At 42.5% G+C, this 21,153-nt stretch overlaps 1 protein-coding gene across 2 annotated transcripts in view; it reads right to left on the reverse strand.

The window, feature by feature from the left end:
* SPARCL1 (SPARC like 1) overlaps positions 1-21,153 on the reverse strand; it is a 54,870-nt gene that overhangs the window by 12,645 nt on the left and 21,072 nt on the right. For both annotated transcript variants that reach the window (XM_060187784.1, XM_007531372.3), the window contains 7 exons: positions 15,210-15,274; positions 10,863-11,039; positions 8,868-9,875; positions 6,277-6,349; positions 4,560-4,678; positions 3,763-3,883; positions 1,643-1,779 (listed from right to left, as the gene is read on the reverse strand). In XM_060187784.1, the coding sequence (XP_060043767.1) occupies positions 1,643-1,779; positions 3,763-3,883; positions 4,560-4,678; positions 6,277-6,349; positions 8,868-9,875; positions 10,863-11,039; positions 15,210-15,274 (1,700 nt within the window). The remainder of the gene's footprint in view (positions 1-1,642; positions 1,780-3,762; positions 3,884-4,559; positions 4,679-6,276; positions 6,350-8,867; positions 9,876-10,862; positions 11,040-15,209; positions 15,275-21,153) is intronic.

The following is a 21,153-nucleotide window of genomic DNA, read 5'->3' on the forward strand; positions in this document are numbered from 1 at the left end:
TTATTTTGAGATAATACATTTAAAACTCAGATAAGAATCTCTACCTGATCTACGACCACATCTAAAAAATTCCTTCCTTGTCACCATGGATAGATTTCCTGATTGAAGACAAATCTTCAAGTGTGTGTGTGTATATGTGTGTGTGTCCCCTTTATTTCTCAAACTACTCCGTCTCCTTATTTCACTTGCTCCTTTTATATCAAGATGTCTTGATAGTATTACCTGCACTTATTGCTCCTGCGTCCTTCCTATTCTGTTTTGAGCACTGCCCACTGAGGCTGTTTTCCTCTCTCCTCTGTAGAAATGAACAGTTCTCATCAAGATCAACTATGACCACCACATGTCAGATCAGTGGCCAACTCTCAGTCCTCCTCTTATAACCTGTAACGAACACTTGACACAGTCAGTGAGGACCCTCCTTTAAAATGTCTCTTCATCTTGCCTGACAGAACTTACATAGTATGTGCGTGTATTTATATGTTTGTGTGTATGTTCAAATTTGCCTAAAATGTTAGCTAGGAAAGAAGGAGATATTTTGGTCTGGTTCACTGCTTTATCTCCAGCAATTAAATCAATTCCTGTGTTTGCAGTATGGAATGCCAACTTCCCCCTATAGCTGCATGCTGAATGCATTTTCACCAGGAACTTCTAGGATAAATATTTATCCTTTTTGTTGTGAGGAAGATGACACTCTGGTGGTGGGTGAGGTGTACTGGCACATATTGGGTGGTTGAAAAAGTCATGACATATTTTTTTTCATTAAAAACATAGAAAAATATGTCATGACTTTTTCAACAGCTGAATATTTTGGGGAGAAGTGAAAATATTTTAATTTAAATTAAATTAATTTTTTTATTAGTGATTTAACATTGATTTACAAACTCACAAGACAACAGGTGGTATAACTCCACACTGCTCCCACCGCCAGAGTTCTGAATCCCGAATCCCTACATTAGAAGCCACAGCAGGTTGCAGATATGGGTCAACTATTCTACAGCTATCTGTCTAGATTTGTATATAACTGCCTATTTTTTTAAAAGAATTTATTTATTTATTTATGAGAAAGGAGGAGGAAAGAACCAGACATCACTCTGGTACACGTGCTGCCGGAGATTGAACTCAGGACCTCATGGTTGAGAATCCAATGCTTATCCACTGCGTCACCTCCTGGACCACAACTGCCTATTTTTTTAAGGTCCCATCAGGGAGAAGTTAAATTGTATCACAAACACAACTACAGTCTTATAGTGACATCATATTTCCTCAGTTAAAACCGATCAACACATTAAAAGTTTAGTTTATTGCTGACATTGTGGGCACCAGATTTCCTTATTTTGTAAATCTGTAGTCAGTCTCAGAGTCAAAGAGATGTTTGGATTTAAATCACATGTTTGAGCCTGGGTTTGAAGCTCACTTTGTTCAGCCACAACTTGTTCTCAGTATGAGTTAAAGGGCCCTTGCCCTGGTCACTGCCTTTTATGTGGCCTAGTGGTATCCACTGCCTTCCTGTCACTCAGGTGAGCTAACCTGGGTGGCCAGGCCTCCTTCTGCCCTGTGCAGAGAGAGGTATCCTCCTCCTGACAACCTTTCCCCTCAGGCCCTGCAGGTAGGCACACAGGAAGCTGATTCGTGGGTGACTTACTTTGTTTCTCTGCTTCTCATTTAGGTAGCTGGCATGCTCAGGGTTCGACTCATAAAGCTGCATGAGGATATTCTTGAGCCAGTCCCTCATCCGCAGAGGAAACTGAGTCACTTCGAAGTCTGTGCAAGCAGGAATAGCTGTGCCAAGCAGAAAGGAGTCTGAGTTGACAACCGTTCCTGTTCACCACGGAAGCTTAGCAAACTACTGGTGACGGCAGCATCCCCACTGCCCACCATCTCAGCCACTGCCTGAGTCCAGGCAGCACAGCAGGCTTGCCTGGGGTCTAACAACATGCCTGATGCCAGATGCCAGATGCCACTTCAAGAAAATTGGAATTGGCTGGTCTGGCATGCATCCTGGGAGTCAGGATATTTTAATAATAACTACAATAATTTTGATGGGTACCCAGGACCAAGAGCTATTCCTTGGGGAAAAAAGAGAAGGGCTGGAGAAACAGCACAGAGGTTCTGAAAAAGACTTTCATGCCTGAAGCTCTGTGGTCCCACGTTCAATCCCTAACATCACCATAAGCCAAAGCTGAGCCAGGACTCTGGTGTATCTCTCTCTCTCTCTCACTGTGTATTTCTCTTTCATTACACAAATAATAAAATATTAAAGATATTATCTTATGGGTTGAATTGTTATTTGGAAAACTGAGAAATGTTACACATGTACAAACTACTGTATTTTACAGTTAACTGTAAACCATTAATCTTCCCAATAAACAAAACTAAATTAAAAATATTCTCTTATAAAGAAAGAGAAAACAGTAGATTGTAGCTTATGCTGTAATGACTAATCAAGTTAGACCTAGTTACTTACTGAAGTAAAAGTTAGATATTGATTGTGTTACAAGGTTACTCCAAGTTGATAGGAGGGTTCATTCTTTCCGGAGCTCAGGATGAGGACACCATTTCTTTTTTTATTTAAATTTTTTTTATTCCCTTTTTTGTTGCCCTCGTTTTATTGTTGTAGTTACCATTGTTATTGTCGCTGTTGGATAGGACGGAGAGAAATGGAGAGAGGAGGGGAAGACAGAGAAGGGGAGAGAAAGATGGACACCTGCAGACCTGCTTCACCGTCTGTGAAGTGACTCCTCTGGAGGTGGGGAGCCGGGGTCTCGAACCAGGATCCTCAAGCCGGTCATTGTGCTTTGCGCCACGTGCGCCTAACCCGTTGTTCTGCCACCCAGCCCCCATTTCAACAGTGTCTCAACCTCTGGGGAAGGGAGCATGGAGAACCACCCAGCGCTTCAAGGCTTCTTTCTGACTGAACATGGGTGATTTTGCTCATTTCATTGAACAAGACCTGTACACAATAGAGAGTATCCTGGGGAAGAAAGGCAGTTAAAAATACCTTCTGGAAAATTGCTGCCATAAAATATCTTGGCAGAAACTTCACTGAAACTGGGAGGAGGAAATAAGAGCTTAGCAAAATTCCACTTCCATCATTTAAGGGGATACAATTATCAAGGAGAGTCCTGAACCCTGGCTGAGTCAGGATTGCCTAGGTTACTTTAACAACAAATGCAAACATGATGCCAAAGTGCCCATTTTGTTCAATTAAACAAAAGATAGGAAGAGAGAACCAGAGCATCATTCTGATATATAAGATGCCAGGGATCAGATTTAGGGCCTCATGCTTTCTAGTTCAGCATCCCACTCACTGCACCACCCCCTGGGCCCTCAGTTTGGTCCAATTAAGTAACAATAAGCTATATAGCCTGGGTGTTTTCTTCTTTTTAAAACTTTAAGTCTCTTCAATTGATTTTAATATTTAGCCTGGATCTAGAACTACAGTATTTATTTACTTTTAATTTATCTGTGAGAAAGTGAGACCTGAGCCCTGCTCAGCTCTGGCTGATAGTGGTGCTAGGGATTGAACCTGGGGCCTCTGAGCCTCAGGCATGGCAGTCTTCTGCATAATCATCATGTTGCTTCCCCAGTTCAAACTACAGTAGCTTTATCCTGTTTGCATACATATGAACATAAACACACACACACACACACACACACACACACACACACACACACACACACACACACACACACACACACACACACCTATATTGAGCCCTGCCCACTCGGCTTTGGTGGCTGGAAGTAGAGATGGAATCTTACATTTGCAGGCTCCAAAGTAGTCCAGCTGCAGCTGGTGCCCCTTCTTGGTACCCTCCAATCTGCATTTAGTAGCAAACAGATGACAGGAGCTAAGATAGGTGTGATTGTCTGTACCACACACCTAGAAAAAACAAACATGAAGAAAGCTCGTGTATCTGTACACATACAGGACAGAGTCTTCCTAAACCCCAGTGTGTGTGTGTGTGTGTGTGTGTGTGTGTGTGTGTGTGAACAGACTGTACTGTGCCAGAGACAAGGCTGGGGAGGTGAAATTAGGACAGTCATAGATGCCCATATGCCACAAGGAGTCAGCTGTGTTATATCAGTTTATAAGTTTAGCTCTAGAGAAGCTCAGTATAATGCAAGGTGCAGGTGTGCTAAGAACAGAATGAGTCTTGAAATGAGTTCTACAGCTCAATGGCACTATTCCCCACTTTTTATTTGATAAGACAGAGAGAAATCGAGAGGGAAGGGAGAGACTGAGATGGAGAGAGACAGAGAGACTCCTGCAGCACTTGCTTCACTGCTCATGAAGTTTCCCCTTGCAGGTAGGGAATGGGGGCCCTCCCCCTCTGTAATGTGCGCACATAACCAGATGTGTTACCACCCTTCCCCAGCACTATTCCCATGTAGGGCATCACTGAGATTCTTTAACTTGGCTAACATTTCATTTGTTCCTCTTCCACATTATTCAAGTATTAGATGACAAATTGGAGCTTTAGCCAATCTCTATTGCAGACAACTTCCCCCATGCCATTTTTGGAGATCCCCAACATACCCTTCAGGGGGAGACTCACTTGGTCAAGTAGTTTTGTAGGAGGACACGCAGCTGGGTCTTGGCAAACACAGTGGGGCCTTCCCTGTGGGTCAGCTTTGCACATGTGTCCTCGTTTGCACTGGAAGTTCACACAAGTATCTAGTAGAGAAGTTTGAATAGACACAGAGAAAGAAACAAATTGAGCATGTGGAGGGAAACTCATTTGGACAAATATCATTTGGAAAGTTTTTTTTTGTTTTTTTAATTTTGTTCTTAAGTGAAGGAGAACATTTTGGAAAATGACAGAAACTCTTTGAATGGTGTTATCCCTTGTCAGGTGGGGTTCTCCAGTATTGGGCTGTTTTACACAGTGGTTTATAGTCACTGCGCAGTTGGAATAGAATACTTAAAGTCCATTGTCTATAGTATGGGGGCTGGGAGGTGGTTCAGTGGCTAGAGTGCTGGACTTAAGAGCAATGGTGACCCAAGTTCAATCTCTGACATTGAATGTGCTTGAATGGTGCTCTGGCTGACTATCTACCTCTTTCTCTCATGTGCTAATAATTATTTCCCCCTTTTATTTATTTGACAGGACACAGAGGAATTGAGAGGGGAAGGGGAAATAGAAAGACACCTGAAGCACTATTTCACTGCTTGTGAAGTTTCTCCCCTGAAGGTAGGGATTGGGGCTTGAACCTGGATCCTTACACAAGTAATATGTGTGTTTAAATAGGTGTAACATTGACAAACCCTCAAATATATATATATAGATATATAAAATATGTGTGTGTGTATGTGTGTGTGTGCATGCACGTGTGTTTGTGCAGCCACTAAGCCAGAGATGAAGAGTGTTCTGGTAAAAAGAAAGAAAGAAAGAAAGAAAGAAAGGAAGAAAGAAAGAAGGAACTAAGCAAGCAGTGGCATACCTGGTTAAGCGCTCACATTACAGTGCACAAGGACCCAGGTTCAAGACCCTGGTTCCCAACTGCAGGGGGAAATCTTCACAAGTGGTGAAGTAGGGCTGCAGGTGTGTCTGTCTCTTCTCTATTTCCCTTCCCCTTTCAATTTCTCTCTGTCTCTATCCAATAATAAATAAATAAAAATTAAAAAAACAAAGAAAAAAGTATATAGTAAGTTATGAATCTTGGTCAGAAGTTGACAAAGTCTCACTAATTTCATTGCGCTGAAATTCAAAATGCCTGTAATTGGGAGCTAGGTCTTCACTGGATCTAAACCCACTGGTGAGTTATGGACCTGAGAATAAACAAGATGCAGTTACTTTCTGCTTATAAGTAAAATGAATTGGGAATAAGGGAGTCTCTCTTTCCCGTTAATATCGCAACAGGGCTCTTAGTTTGTAAACACATCCATCCACTGCTTTATATCATCTTTGGTAAAAAAAAAAAAAAAAAAAAAAGCCAAGGATTTATGGGAATGTTTGTTTCCTTGGAGGAGGACTGTGGAGAGAAAAGGTTTTGTGTGATAGTCACATGAGAAAAATATCCCCAGGTGGTCGACCCCATTTTGCCTTATTTTCTTGTTATAAGTATGTATTTTTGATAAAACAGAAAGAAAAGGAGAAGAGGAAGCAGCACTGCTTCACTGCTTATGAAAATCCCTCTTTGCAAGTGGAGAACAGGGGCTTGAACCTGGGTCCTCATGCATGGTTTCGTGTGTGGCCTACCAGGTGCAGCGCTGCCCAGCCCACCATCTTGCCCTTGTTGTGCTCAGGGGCAGCTTACTGGACTCACACTCACCCATGCTGTGCTGCCTTGCGCTGCCTTCACTTGAACTTCCATCTTCATTCGGGGAGTTCTCCGGCTTCTTGGCCTTTACAATAGCAACAGCAGAAATTGAAATCTGTTTCAGAGAAAACTCTCACCTGATTTATATTTCCACTGGCTGTGCCTTCACAGGGGTTTTCGTATCTGAATCAAAAGAGACACTAGCCATACCCATGGAAATAATAACCCTTCTGGAACAGGAGCGGTTTCTATATCCCTATCTGGACTCGGTCCCTTTTCTCTGGGGATTTTCTCTTGGAATTAATGTCAGATGCAAAATCAGAACCTCCCTCGAGTATTTGTGGGAACAGCAGCCATCTAGAACACTCATAGGCTTTTGTACTTTAGACATGGTCACATTAGTAGTCTCTAAGGAGGTGGTGGTAAAGGCTTCTCACTCAGCTCTTTGAGTGTAAGAGAACTCCCACTTAAAGAGGCAGACCTTGCTCACTGTAAGTGGGGTCAAGTTCTCTGGGTGAGTGGCCGCCAGAGTGCTGCATGGAAATTCCAGACTATTAAAAGTAATAATAACAACAAAAAACCAACCTAATAGCTACAGACTTCTTTCCTGCTCACATCCTGCTGGTTTGTCTGCTTAATGATTTCTGACGTCTTTGTTCTTAATCTTTTTTTTTTTTTTTTGCCTCCAGGTTTTGGCTGGGGCTTAGTGCCTGCACTATGAATCCACTGCTCCTGGAGGCTAGTTCCCCCCTTTTGCTGTCCTTCTTGTGGTTGTTATTGTTGTTATAACTGTTGTTGGATAGGACAGAGAGAAATCGAAAGAGGAGGGGAAGACAGAGAAAGAGAGAAAGATAGACACCTTGCAGACTTGTTTCACCACTTGTGAAATAACCCCCCTTGCAGTTGGGGAACCAGGGGCTCGAACTGCAATTGTTATACTGGTCCTTGCACTTTGCATCATGTGTACTTAACCCACTCTGCTACTGCCTAGCCTCCTTTACTCTTAATCTTTACGGCTACACCTACAAACCTAGCCAGCTCTCTTGCAGTATGGACTCTTGCATTGATGATTCAACTTGAAGAGGAAGGACATGATGGTCCAGGCTCTCAAGGTTCTGAAACAGCAATCTCCTGTTCCACCCGGGCCTCCCCTCTCACATCTGTCAGGAGTTATCATCCCAGTTAGTTCTGGGGGCTTTCAGCTGTGGTGTCTGTCTCTCCACGATGTGAAGGCCACAGGAATTCATCTGGCCAGCTGGAAGGACACACTGGCAGTGGGGATTAGCATTCCTTCTGTATAAATGCTTTGGTTCCCTCACAGTCCACCGCATCACTCAAAGGAAATAGTTTTACATTAAGTGAGATAATATGTATTAGTTTCCTTTTCTTCCCTCCTCTTTATTCTCGGAACTTCTTAAATCAACTGCATTAAAATCCAGGTTTTGTTTCTAGTAGAATACAACAAAGCAGACATTCTCAGCCTGGGGCTGGAGAGATAGAGAGAAAAAGAACTCATCCTAATATATTTTAGTAACAAACTGACAGAGATATACACAGGAGACTGAGCAGACAGAGAAAGAAAGCCTGTGACTTTTTTTATCTTGGTCTTAAAAAAATTTTTTAGCCAATTGATGTATAATAAAGACACAACATTATATTAGTTCCAGATGTACTACATAATGTTTTAGTATTTGTAAATACTGAAAAATGATTACAAAATACATCTTACTAACAGCAGTCCCCATTCATGGTCTCAGAAAATAATTTTTTTCTTGTGATGAGGACTTGTAAGATCTATGTTCTTTGGGCCTGGCAGGTGGCTCACTTAGTAAAGCACACCTATTACCATGCATGAGGACTTGGTTCAAGTCCCCTGACATGGAGCACCTTCAGGAGGGAAGTTTTTTTTGGTTTGTTTTTTGTTTTGTTTTGTTTTTGCCACCAGGGCTATTGCTTGGGGCTTGGTGTTGGCATTACAAATCCACTGTTCCCAACAACTCTTTTTTTTTTTCTTCCTTTTTCTCTCTCTTCCTTTATTTTAACTTAATTTCATAGGATAGAGAGAAATTGAGAGAGAAGGGGGAGACAGAGAGGGAGAGAGAAAGATAAGCACCTGCAGACCTGCTTCACCATTTGTGAAGCATCTCTGCTTCAGATGGGGAGTAGGGGGCTTGAACCTAGGTCCTTGTGTGGCTTCTTATACATAGTATTATGTGAGCTTGACAGGGTGTTCCACCACCCAGTCCCCCCAGGGGATAAGCTTCAAGAATAGTGGAGCAGTACTCTGGTTTCCCCGCCCCTTTCCCTTTCCCTCTCCCCCCACCCCTTCTCTCTCCCTCTCTATCACTGTGTATTTCACTCTCTCTCTATCTAGAGGAAAGAAAAGAAAATGGCCACAGGAAGTGATGGAGTTATGCAGACACAGGCCTAGCAATACCCCTGGTGAACCCAAAATCCAAAATTACACTCAGCATCTTTAAAATAGTATTATTGTCAACAATAATAGTATTATTGACTACTGTTACCATACTGTGCATTATATCTTATCATGACTGGGCTTTATTTGTTTTTGAAAAAGCAAGCACCACTGCAAAAAGCCTCACCCCTTGGTGCTCTTCTGGTTCACGGGCGTCTCCTCCTCCATGCTCACTCCCATGAGCTCTTTCTCTTTGCTCCTCCTTTTTGATGGGGTGGTTACTGACCCACACTCTCTCACTCTCCAGGGAGGCCTGGCTTGGGGTGGGCTGGTCCTCCCTTGTGACCTCAGCATTGTCACTTTCAGCCTCCTGGTGTGTGGGCGTGATGTCAGCGTGGCCAGTTGGGTCTGTGAGCAAAGCCTCGGCAACAGCCTTCTCATTTGTTTCCTCGTGGACGCTGGTCACATCAAGACCAGATTTAGCTTCTGGGCTCTGCCACTCGCCCTCTTGATAGTGCTCACCAAGGACTGACGCAGCTTCCTCTCGCATTTCTGAGTTGAAGATTTCCTCTTCTTGGTTTTCCTCCTCAAACTCATCCTGCTGCATTTTGCTTACTTGAGTTGGTTGATGGGGCTCTTGCAAAATAGCGTCAGCTCGGGTGCTGTCTTCCTCTGGCCTGCTGTTGGGATGTTCCTTGGGAAACTCTCTCTCCATATCTTGGCTACCATTGTGCTCACCCAGCCCACCTGACTCTTTCTCTTCCTCCTCCTGCTCTTGCTCCTCCTCCTCCTCCTCTTCATGGGGACTACTTGGATCCTGCTCATGGCTTCCCTGCTCGATTTTGTCTAGACTAAGTTTACTGCTGCTGTTTGATGGAGGATGTGACTCAGTTATAGGTTGCTCTTGTTTTTCCTCTGTCTTTATAATGCTTTCTTGTGGGTCTGTATCTACAATGGGACTGACGTCAGGAGTGAGAGAGTCAATATTCTCTGGGAGTTCTTCCTCTTGAAACTCACTCATATCTTCTTTCAGGTCCAAGGTCTCTTCAGTTGGCCCATCCTCTAGGTTTTCACCTAAGTCACTGTCATTTTCCTCCTGCTCCTTTAAGTCTAGTTCTTGGCTGTTGCTCTGGTCGTCTTCTGCTAATTGGTCCTCACTTTCCTCTTTTGAATCTAGCATGGAAGATTTTTCAGCCTTAAATGGAGAAAAAATAAAGTAGTTCTGAGACAGGTAGTAATGCAATATTTATATCATGTTTGAAATTCATAAATTAACATTTAACTAATTAATTTATCAATCATCATCATCATCATCATTTTATTTATTTTTTTTTACCAGATCACCGCTCTGCTCTGGCTTATGGTGGTGTTGGGGATTGAACTTGGGACTTTTAGTGCTTCAGGCATGAAAGTCTTTTGGCATAACCATTACTCTGTCTCCCCAGACCCTGATTTACTTTTTTTTTTTTTTTGCTTCCAGAGTTATTGCTGGGGCTCAGTGCCTACATCATGATTTCACTGCTTCTAGTGGCCATCTTTTTCCATTTTATTATTGTTGTTGGATAGGACAGAGAGAAACAGAGAGGGAAAGATAGAGATAGGGATAGAAAGAAAGACATCTGCAGACCTGCTTCACCACTTGTGAAGCGACCCTCCTGGTTGTGGGGAACCGGGGCCTCGAGCCAGGATCCTCATGCCGGTCGTTATGCTTAGTGTCATGTGCACTGAACCTGGTGCACTAATGCCCAGCCCCCTCCTGATTCATTTTTAAAAGTGGTTCCAGGACCTTGCTCATATATAGTTATACTATTCCTAGACATTTATAAAATATTTATTCATTAAGTCAAAAGAGAAAAGGAGATAGATTAAAAAAACCAGAGCATCACTTTGGCACATGCATTCCTGAGGACTGAATTTGGGGCATCATGCTTCTAAGTCCAACTGTCTAGTCACAATGCCACCTAACCTAACACTTAGGGCAACATTTTTTCCCATTCATTAGTCCTGTGACAAATAAATAAATAAATAAAAAGAAGCAAAGCCTACTACTTCTCACAATTCTTTTCTGGTTGAATGCAGCCAATATAATGGCCATTTTTAAAACTTTAAACTGAAGCCCAACTATCTCACCAGGTGTGAGACTGAGACCTTTGCTCTATGAGTACGGGCATGTGGCATTTACCTCCTGGCTGGGCTGGTCTTCCGTGGGTACTAGAGAGTCCTCTTCATTTTCTGCGTCTTCTGCATTCAGAATGGGGATGGCTGTGTTGTCAGGTGTCAACACCATTTCAGGCTGTTGGGCAGAGCTCAGGGAAGCAGCAGTTGGTTTGGAATCATCAGACAGGAACCTTGCATTGGTCTGAAAAAAAATTATATTGTTTACATCTTCATATTAATGTTTACAATTGCTATTCCTCTCCTCTCTGATTGCCATTATTCTTTTTATTTTAAATGCTTTATTTTATTTCAGAGAGGGGGAGAGAGAGAGAGAGGGAGAAAGGGAAAGAGCGACAGGTGGAGTACTTTGCAGAAAATAAATTTTATACAGCTACAAACAACTGCATTTTATTTATTTATTTATTTTTATGTTTTACATTCAACAGTAAATACAATAGTTTGTACATGCATAACATTCCCCAGTTTCCCATTTAACAATACAACCCCCACTATGTCATTTATCATTTATTTAAAAAATAAACTGCATTTGTTTTTTGAAAAAATTATTTTTTTAATTAGAGACAGAGAGAAATTGAGAAGGAAAGAGAAGATAGAGAGGGAAATAGAGAGATACCTGCAGCCCTGCTTCATTATTCATGAACTTCACATTTCCCCGTGCAGGTGGGGACTGGGGCATTGAACCTGGGTCCTTAAGCACTATGATGTGTGTGCTTAACCAGGTGTGCCACTGCCTGGCCCCAACCAACAACTGTATTTACTTTAAATCATTACCCCCCCTAATAAAACAATAATGCCAATGAAAAAGAAAGCAGCAGATGGAAGAGATTTGAGATTTATTGGTGGCAAACTGCTCCCCCTATTCACTTGTCTCCCCAAATGGTAGAGCGGCATAAGGAAGCACAGAAGCTTGCCTTCTCTCAGAAGTCTGGAGAATTCATCAGGAGGGAAAAGATAGAACAAGGTTTGTTTTTGTTAGTGATTTACAAGATTATAAAATGATAGGGGTATAATTCCCACCACCGAAATTCTATGTCCCCGTCCTCCTCCTGTAGTAATAATTCTCCGAGGTCACAGATATGGGTTGAATATATGTATATGTATTCCCCCCCCTTCATTAACTACAGCCCTGTCTTCACTTCCTTTCTAAGCCATGCCTACATCTATTACAACTTCCAAGTACCCTTCCATTTTTCTCTTCTTTCTCAGACAAGAGAAAAAGTGTCTGATTTCCTCAGGTGTTCTCCAGATTCTCTTCCTTTTCAGTGATGGTGTAAGACCAAAGGTTCCTGGTCACATTCTGTGTCCTGATGGAATTGGGCTCAGAGCCCTCTGGTCATCTTCTCCTAACGTTTTCCCTTCTCTGGGAGTATGGAACACAATTCTTTATGGGGTGCAGAAGGTGGGAGTTCTGGCTTTTGTAATTGCTTCTCTGTTAGACACGGACGTTGGCAGGCCAATCTATACCCCCAGCCTAGAACAGGATTTTAGATCCACACATTCCACAAGGAGGCACCTAGCTTCTTAGCATTTGCTCAGATCTTTTTGATGAGGTTACAGTGTCCTAAAAGGAAGCAGCTGCAAAGCATCCCTGTGTAGGGATCTTTCAGATACTCGCTTCCAAGACATACCTGATTGCCTGTGTACCCAGCAGTGTCAGCTTCAAGGGCAAAACACATGTTTCCAAGAAATCAAAGCCTCTGGGGAATTCCTCTCTGCACTGAACATAACTTCTTCCCAGTATTTCAGGGTACACTGTACAATTCCAGTGGCAGTAATTTCCACACTATTTAATCCTGATGCTTACCAGTGCTCACCAGCTCTGTTTTCTAAGAGCTACAGGCCACACTGTCTGCCTTTTCTGACATATCTGCCATCTAGAAGCCACCCAGGAAATGAGGACAGAGTCTTAGACATGGAGGGGGATGGGGAAGAGGAGAGAAATCACTTTGTCTAATTTAAAGGAAGGTGAACTATTTACAATAACCAAAGAACTGGGCACAATCTCAGTGCACACAGACACTTAGCTAAAGATGGTGCAGTCTATATACACGAAGGAGTAGTACTCAGCTATGAAGAATGAAGAGACCCTGAGATTTAGGATGAGGTGGACAGACCTCGTGTTAATGGTTTCTCAGGCAGAGAGACAGGGTATACTGAGGCCTTGCTGTAGGAAGCAATGTATATTATGCCAGCAGACCCAGGTGGACTCTTGCCCAAAAAAGAATTGGGCCCTGAGCATAATGGTGCTTGCCCTTGTAGACAGTTATCACTGTTTTCATAGTTATTCATAGCAGCAAGCTTAACATGTTACTGTGTGTGTGTGTGTGTGTGTGTGTGTGTGTGTGTGTATACAGAGAGTACGACTTGTCAGGATTATCAGCAGACTCCTGGGCAGAAGGAGCAGATTATTATTATTATTTTTAATATTTATTTATTTATATGTTCCCTTTTGTTGCCCTTGTTGTTTTATTGTTGTAGTTATTGTTGTTACTGATGTCATCGTTGTTGGACAGGGCAGAGAGAAATGGAGAGAGGAGGGGAAGACAGAGAGGAGGAGAGAAAGACGGACACCAGCAGACCTGCTTCACTGCCTGTGAAGTGACTCCCCTGTAGGTGGAGAGCTGGGGGCTCGAACCAGGATCGTTACGCTGGTCCTTGTGCTTTGCGCCACAAGCACTTAACCCACTGTGCTGCCACCCAACTCCCTAGAAGGAGCAGATTCTAAGGTGGCTGATTAAAACCACTTTGATGTCAGCAATAGAAATCCCTATTTATGCTGGGAGGAGGGAAAAGATGGCCACCAACTGCATTTTTCTTTAAGAAGTTAACCCTTGCTTTTCTCTTTAAAAGTTAACCCTTGCTGGCCTCACCAGAGTGCACTGTGCCCAGTGACATGAAGCAGGTAGTGACAAGCACCATAGGATTTTACTCATTTTGGGACAGAAAGAAACAAAACAAATGAATGAACTCAGAAAAAAAAGATAAACTTCTGGACTATGAGACCAACTAGCAGCAGCCAGAATGGGCCGAGTCGGCACATGGGGAGGGTCCGAGCTGGACAATGGTGAACCGAAGGCAGTGTAAACGGGTTTCTCCTCAGTGTTGCATACTTGGATTTATTTAGTGAAATGCTACTTCAGTAAACATTAAAACGATAAAGCAAACACTTTCTTTCATTTGGTGAAAAATGAAAATAGGGCACAAACTCTTTTTTTAATTTTTTATTTTGGTCACCTGGGTGTCACTGCTCTGGGCCAACCCCCTCTTCTTTTTTTTTCTTTTATGGAGAAAGAGAAGGTGGGGAGCAAAGCACCAAAATTTCCTCCAGTGCTGTGGGGGCTGGGTTAGAACTTGGGTTGTCTCCAGGTTCCAGGTGCTAGTAGGATGCCAACCAGACTTCCCTGGACAGACAACCCCACCAATGTGTCCTGGAGCTCTGCTTCCACAGAGCCCTTCCCCACTAGGGAAAGAGAAAGACAGGCTGGGAGTATGGATCGACCTGTCAACACCCATGTTCAGCGGGGAAACAATTACAGAAGCCAGACCTTCCACCTTCAGCATCCCACAATGACCTTGGGTCCATGCTCCCAGAGGGTTAAAGAATAGGAAAGCTATCAGGGGAGGGGATGGGATATGGAGTTCTGGTGGTAGGAATTGTCCAAAGTTGTAACCCTCTTTAAAAATTTTTAAAAAATATTTATTTATGTATTCCCTTTTGTTGCCCTTGTTGTTTTTATTGTTGTTGTTATTATTGTTGTTGTTATTGATGTTGTTGTAGGATAGGACAGAGAGAAATGGAGAGAGGAGGGGAAGACAGGAGGAGAGAAAGACAGACACCTGCAGACCTGCTTCACCGCCTGTGAAGCGATTCCCCTGTAGGTGGAGAGCCAGGGCCTCAAACCAGGATCCTTACGCTGATTCTTGCGCTTTGTGCCACCTGCACTTAACCCGCTGCGCTACCACCTGACTCCCAGTTGTACCCCTCTTATCCTATGGTTTTGTCAATGTTTCCTTTTTTATAAAAAAAAATAATAAAAAAAAGAACTTGGGTTGTGCACATGTACGTGAATTATCTTGCTGGTTTCTAAATCCTTTAATTTGACAAAGGACAATGAAGAGGATAAGGATCAGTCTAGGGACATCCAAAGAATTATCCAAACTTTGGTTCCATTAAAAAAAATCTTTTCAGATTATTCCAAGACTGCTAGCACAGTCTCAGAGCATCTGCTTTATATACAGCTGACAGGCCGCTGTGCGCACGGTGGGGTTAGTGTAGCTGAATGTGAAGAAAAGACTTTGTAGTGTAAATGTCAGGAGGCAGAGTAGTCACAACCCAGGAGGCGACATTTACCGGTATTGCCGCTGCAGCTCCCAAAATGGAGAGAAGAAGAAGCATGGCCTTCATGCTGTCTATACCTGTGAACCAAGAGAAACACAGCAGAGTTAGAGGAGTGAGATGATCTTCTTAAAACAACATCATTTGTTTATAGCACTGCTCAGCTCTGGCTTGTGGTGGTGCTGGGGACTGAACCTGGAACTACAGAGCCTCAGGCATGAGAGTCTTCCTGAATAACCACTATGCTATACCCCTGACCCAGATGATGACCCTCTCAGGATGAAGCATTTTCCTTTGTCATATCCTGCATAGTACTTGAAAGAATCACATTAAGTGAGATAAGCCAGGAGAAGGGTAAATATTCAATGATCTCACTTAGAGATGGGAGTTAAGAAACAGTGACAGAAAGGTAACACACAGGCTAGAACTTGGACTGGGGGTGGTTTACTGCAGCACAAGTGAGGACTGTGGTGGCTGCTGGTGGTCCAGGTGCAGGAGGGAATTCAGAGGGCCTTGGGGACCCTGTGTCTGATGGCGGAAGAGGATTTAAGTTGGCAGAAGGAGTAGTTTGTCACTCCCCCCCCCCTTCTTTTTCTGGTTTACTACACTTAAATTAATTTAAAATTCCATCCAAAACAAGCAAAAAAAAAAAAAACAGACTAAAACATTTCATCATGTCTTATGTCTGAATGCATATTTATTTTACAGCTTCTTTATCTAGTCATCTGGGTTATTTCCAAGTTCTACTATAAAGAGCACATAGCACTGAACATAGATGTGCATAGCTTTTCTGACATGTACTTCTTTGTTCTTTGTATAGATAATCTTATGACCTTGTAAACTGTTATTAAGTCAATGGTAAAATAAATTTTAAAAGATAAAAGACATAATTGAATATGTCTAGTAGAAAACATAGATTATTATGTAGAATATTCACATACTTTCTTCAATTTAGCAGCAAAGATAACTAAAGCTATAGTAGAAACTGAATAAAGCGTATGTATGTAGGTAACTTAGAAAATAGGAAAGAGCAAAAGCATATGAATATTCAAAATCATTGAAATTTAAAAATTTAGAGCTAAATGATACTGAGAAATAATTTTACAACTCAACTGTCCTGTAAATAATTAGTTCCCTAATTAAAAGATTTAAAAAATAAAGAAGCAAGCAAGATGTTGAATTAAAAATAACAGAGGACCTTCTTAGCAAAATTGGGCTTGATACTGTCCTTTGCATTTATTTATTTATTTATTTATTTAATTACCACCAGGGTTATTGATGGGGCTTGGTATCCACACTATGAATCCACTGCTCCTGGTGGCCATTCCTTCTATTTTATTTGACAGGACAGAGAGAAATTGAGAGAGGAGGGAGGAGATAGAGAGTGAAAGAGTAAAATAGACACCTGCAGACCTGCTTTGTTTTTCGTGAAGTGTCCCAGTTGCAGGTGGGGACTGGGGACTCAAACCCAGGTCCTTGCACATGGTAATGAATGTACTCAGCCAGGTGCACTGGCACCCTGACCTCTGTGTCTAAAGGTGGTTGTCATCTTTGTGAATTAGTACATCTGAAAGGAAGGCTTACTGAAGTTTTGTTGTTATTTATTTATTTTTCCCAATTGTGTCTCTGTGAGAATGAGTCCTTGCAGTTCTGACTCAGCAGGTCTTCTCCCTGTCCAGCAGTCTGCTCTCTCTAAGGAAGTCTCTTTGCAGACCTTGTCATATCTGTGAGACAGTGATGACAAAAGTAACTAAGTAGCCTCTTTAAAAAAAATTTATTTATTTACTTATTTATTCCCTTTTGTTGTCCTTGTTGTTTTATTGTTGTAGTCATTGTTGGATAGGACAGAGAGTAATGGAGAGAGGAGGGGAAGACAGAAAGGGGGAGAGAAGGATGGACACCTGCAGACCAGCTTCACCACTTTGTGAAGAGACTCCCCTGAAGGTGGGGAGCCGGGGGCTTGAACCGGGATCCTTACACCGGTATTTTTTGTGCTTTGCGCCACCTGCGCTTAACCTGATGTGCTACTGTCTGACCCCCCCCCCCCGTCTGTTTTTTAAAGATAGAGAGGCAGTGAAAGAGATCACAGTACCAAAGTTTCCTTCGATTGTTCCAGTTTTAGTATATGTGCTGTGGAAGCGAGCACAGTTTCCCTTCATGTGCTGAGGATGGCCTCAAACGTGGGTTGTGCACATGGCAAAGGAGCACACTATCCAAGTGAGCTATTTCCTCGGCCCTACAGAGTGACTTAATATGGCGTGTTGGGTTTGGATAAGGAAGGACGCCTCTTTGGTGGTAGGCAAACCTACACATTCAGAGGAGATTTTCAAAATGACAGCACATCATCTGAGAATTGCCAGTGTTACTCGTGTGACCCGCCGACCCAGCACTGGCAGTCTATGAGGGGATTGTGGCCCATTGGTATACACTGTGAATTTCATCTTATCAAGATTTCCTCCATTTCTTCCTTCCTTCCTTCCTTCCTTCCTTCCTTCCTTCCTTCCTTCCTTCCTTCCTTCCTTCTTCCTCTTTCTTTCTTTCTTTCTTTCTTTCTTTCTTTCTTTCTTTCTTTCTTTCTTTCTTTCTTAGGTTAGAGAGAAGTTGAGAGAGCAGAGGAGAGGAAGATAGAGAGGGGGAAAGAAAGACAGACACCTGCTGACCTGCTTCACCACTTCCAGTGAAGTGACCCCTCTCTGCAGGTGGGGAGCAGGGGGCTCAAACCTGGATCCTTGTATGGGTCTTTGTGCTTCACACTATGTGCGCTTAACCTGGTGCACTACTACCCAGCCCCCAAGATGAATTTCTTTTTATGAGAACTAGGGAACACCAGAGTGAGGGAGACCAGGGCACTTCTTGGCTCTGGCACCTGTGGTGCCAGGGAGTGAACCTGGGGCCTTTGAATCTGGGGCCTTTGAATCTCAGGCATGCAAGTTCCATGTTCTAAGACTGAGCTAGCTCCCAGGCTTATCAATGTGTATTTTAAACTGGCATTCTGACATCTGAAGGTCTCACATAAAAATGAACCAAGCCATTGCATTCTTAACAACAAAAGAGCCTTATGGTGTCAGGTGGCTGGGTGTCAGCAGAGATTGTCTGCTAGGAAGATTGCCTGCTCAGTCTCATTTGCCTCAAACTAGTTTGCTCAATTTTGAGAAAAGAAAAAGCAGGCTCACAGAGGCTGAGTTAACCGCCTTCCCGATGAACCTTCTCAAAACAGTGGGCTGTCCATGTGTCCTTCCTTGCATAGTAGCCACAGCCTGAACAGGTCACAGAGGAGGACAGTGCCGTGGAATCATCAGATATATGTCACCCACCTCCCCTCTGCTACCTCTTACCCTCCCAAAAGCTGGGTGTATTCTCTATTCTTTAAGAAAAACAAGCAGGAAGTTTGGCTCTGAGGTTTTCGTGAAGTAAGCTTCCAGGAATAATTTGTTAGGGAGGAGGATGAATAGCTAATGACTAAGCTCATTAAGATGGACTTAGTTACACCATCCTACAGACATACAACATTTCACAGGTTTCAAAATGTTTGTTGGGTGGATCATGGTTATGCAAGTAGGCCTTCATTCCTGAGGCTCCAAAGTCCCAAGTTTCACCCCACTCTACCCCAACCCACCCACCAGAGCTAAACAGTGCTCTTGGTTAAAAGGAAGGAAGGAATAAATGGAGGAAGAAGAGAAAAACTGTCTTTTTTTCTATTTGAACTAAGAAAAAAAAAAGAGCGGATAACAATATAACAATAAAGAAATGGAAGCTTGACAAGTACGATTTACATGGCCAAGTATGCAAGGTGTTAGAGGTAAGCAAAGATAAGAATGTAGACTCCAAGGCCTTCTGGTGGCCTAGCAGAGAGGCCTCAGGATGGAGTCAGAGGGCCTGATTTTGAACCCGTCCATACCAAGGATTAAATGCTTCCTCGAGCAAATTACTGAATCCCTTCAAACCTCATCAGTAATAGGATGGGAATTCTACTTCCTTCCAGACTTCAGAAGAAGTCCTTGAGATGGGGCAGCTATTTTCAAACTCTAGAGAGTCACATGCACACAAGTGACCACTGTCTTGCCTGGTGCCTCATCACACTAGTATTGTGGTTTCCCATTGAGTGTAATATGTGTTATATAAGGATATGATTTTAGTGCTTTCTTAATTTTGTCTTTTGGCTCTTTTCACATCTTCCTTGCCTCTGTGATTTCAACTGACCATGGGTCCTTGTCTGAGGACATTTTTACATTTAGTACACTCAATAAAAATTAGTTTACTTGCCCTATATTGCATACATTGACATTCTGATTTCTGTGGCTTGGGAGGTGGATAAAGTGTTGGACTCTCAAGCATGATATTCTGAGTTTGATCCCTGGCATTACATGCACCAGAGTGATGCTCTGGTTCTCTCTTTCCTCCTCGTGCTCATATATAAGTAAGTAAATAAATAAATCATAAAAAATCTGTTTATAGTCAACAATATTTATATACCTTTTGCATATTTGGGAGCTACTTTCTTCCCAGATCCAGCTTTCTAGCCCTTTTTCCAGCCATGACATCATCTCCCCAGACAACAACTTGGGTCCACCTGCATATCAGATGTCAGGGTCAGGAAAAAACTAGTATAGTCATGGGCCCTTTGGAAGGTAACTAAAATAGGTTTACTACCTATCTTCAAAATGGAGACCCCAAATCTTCATCTGCAACATTTTAACCTTTAGGTTAATGATCTGTCAACAATTTGTTTGGCTTTATATGTTAACTCTTTTTTCAGCCACCAGGTTCCAGATGCTGCCATGATGCCAATCGGACTTCCCTGGGCAGATGACCTCACCAATATGTACAGGAGCCCTGCTTCCCCAGAGCCCTGCCCCACTAGGGAAAGAAAGAGAAGCTGGGAGTATGGATCGACCTGTCAACACCCATGTTCAGCTGGGAAGCAATTACAGAAGCCAGACCTTTCACCTTCTGCACCCCATAATGACCCTGGGTCCATGCTCCCAGAGGGATGAAGAATAGGAAAGCTATCAGGGGAGGGGATGGGATACAGAGTTCTGGTGGTGGGAATTGTGTGGAGTTGTACCCTTCTTATCCAGTGGCTTTGTCAGTGCTTCCTTTTTATAAATAAAAATTAAAGATAACTTCTGCTTTTTTACATGCTCACAGTCATATTTAGGAGATAAGAATCTCTCCCTCTCTTTCCCTTCCTCCTCCATTTCTTTCTTTCTTTCTTTCTTTCTTTCTTTCTTTCTTTCTTTCTTTCTTTCTTTCTTTCTTCCTTCCTCTCTTTCTTTCTTTCTTTCTTTCTTTCTTTCTTTCTTTCTTTCTTTCTTTCTTCCTTTTGTTCTTTCTCTTATCTCTCTTCCTCTGATTTTGCAACCAGGGCTATGCCTGTAAGGCTACACCATTTCCAGTAACCATTCCTTTGATAGTGAATGAGCGACAGAAAGAAGAAGGGAGAGAAAGAGAGAAGGGGAGACACCTACAACCCTACTTTGCTTCTCATGAAACTTCCCTCTTACAGGTGGGGCCCAGGGTTAGGCCCTCAAAAATGATAACTTGTCATATGACCTTATTTGGTCAGTCTTGCAGGCTTTTTGAGAGTTAATTTGATTTATTTCTGGTGTGATTATTGATAATTTACTGTGTTCCAGGACAGAGTTGTTTTTATTTTTTATTTTTCAATTTTTTAGATGTCTCATGTTTATTTTCATCCTGAAATTTAAAATCAGAATATGGCCATGTCATATGGAATGATCCAAGGGGGAAACCACCCCCAATTTTAATGATAAAGTAGATACTCATGTTTCTCACATATATGTAACCTCTCACAACTTTGTTTAAAAAGTTTATTATATTTATATTTCCCACTTTATCAAGGAGCTCATGGTTTATAGTATAGTTGTTGACACATAGCTGCAACTTCTGCCCATGTCATTTTTCCTCCCATGTCATATTTTTAAGGTAGGGCTTTATG

This window comes from Erinaceus europaeus, chromosome 3, assembly GCF_950295315.1.
Source record: "Erinaceus europaeus chromosome 3, mEriEur2.1, whole genome shotgun sequence".
NCBI classification, from domain to species: domain Eukaryota; kingdom Metazoa; phylum Chordata; class Mammalia; order Eulipotyphla; family Erinaceidae; genus Erinaceus; species Erinaceus europaeus.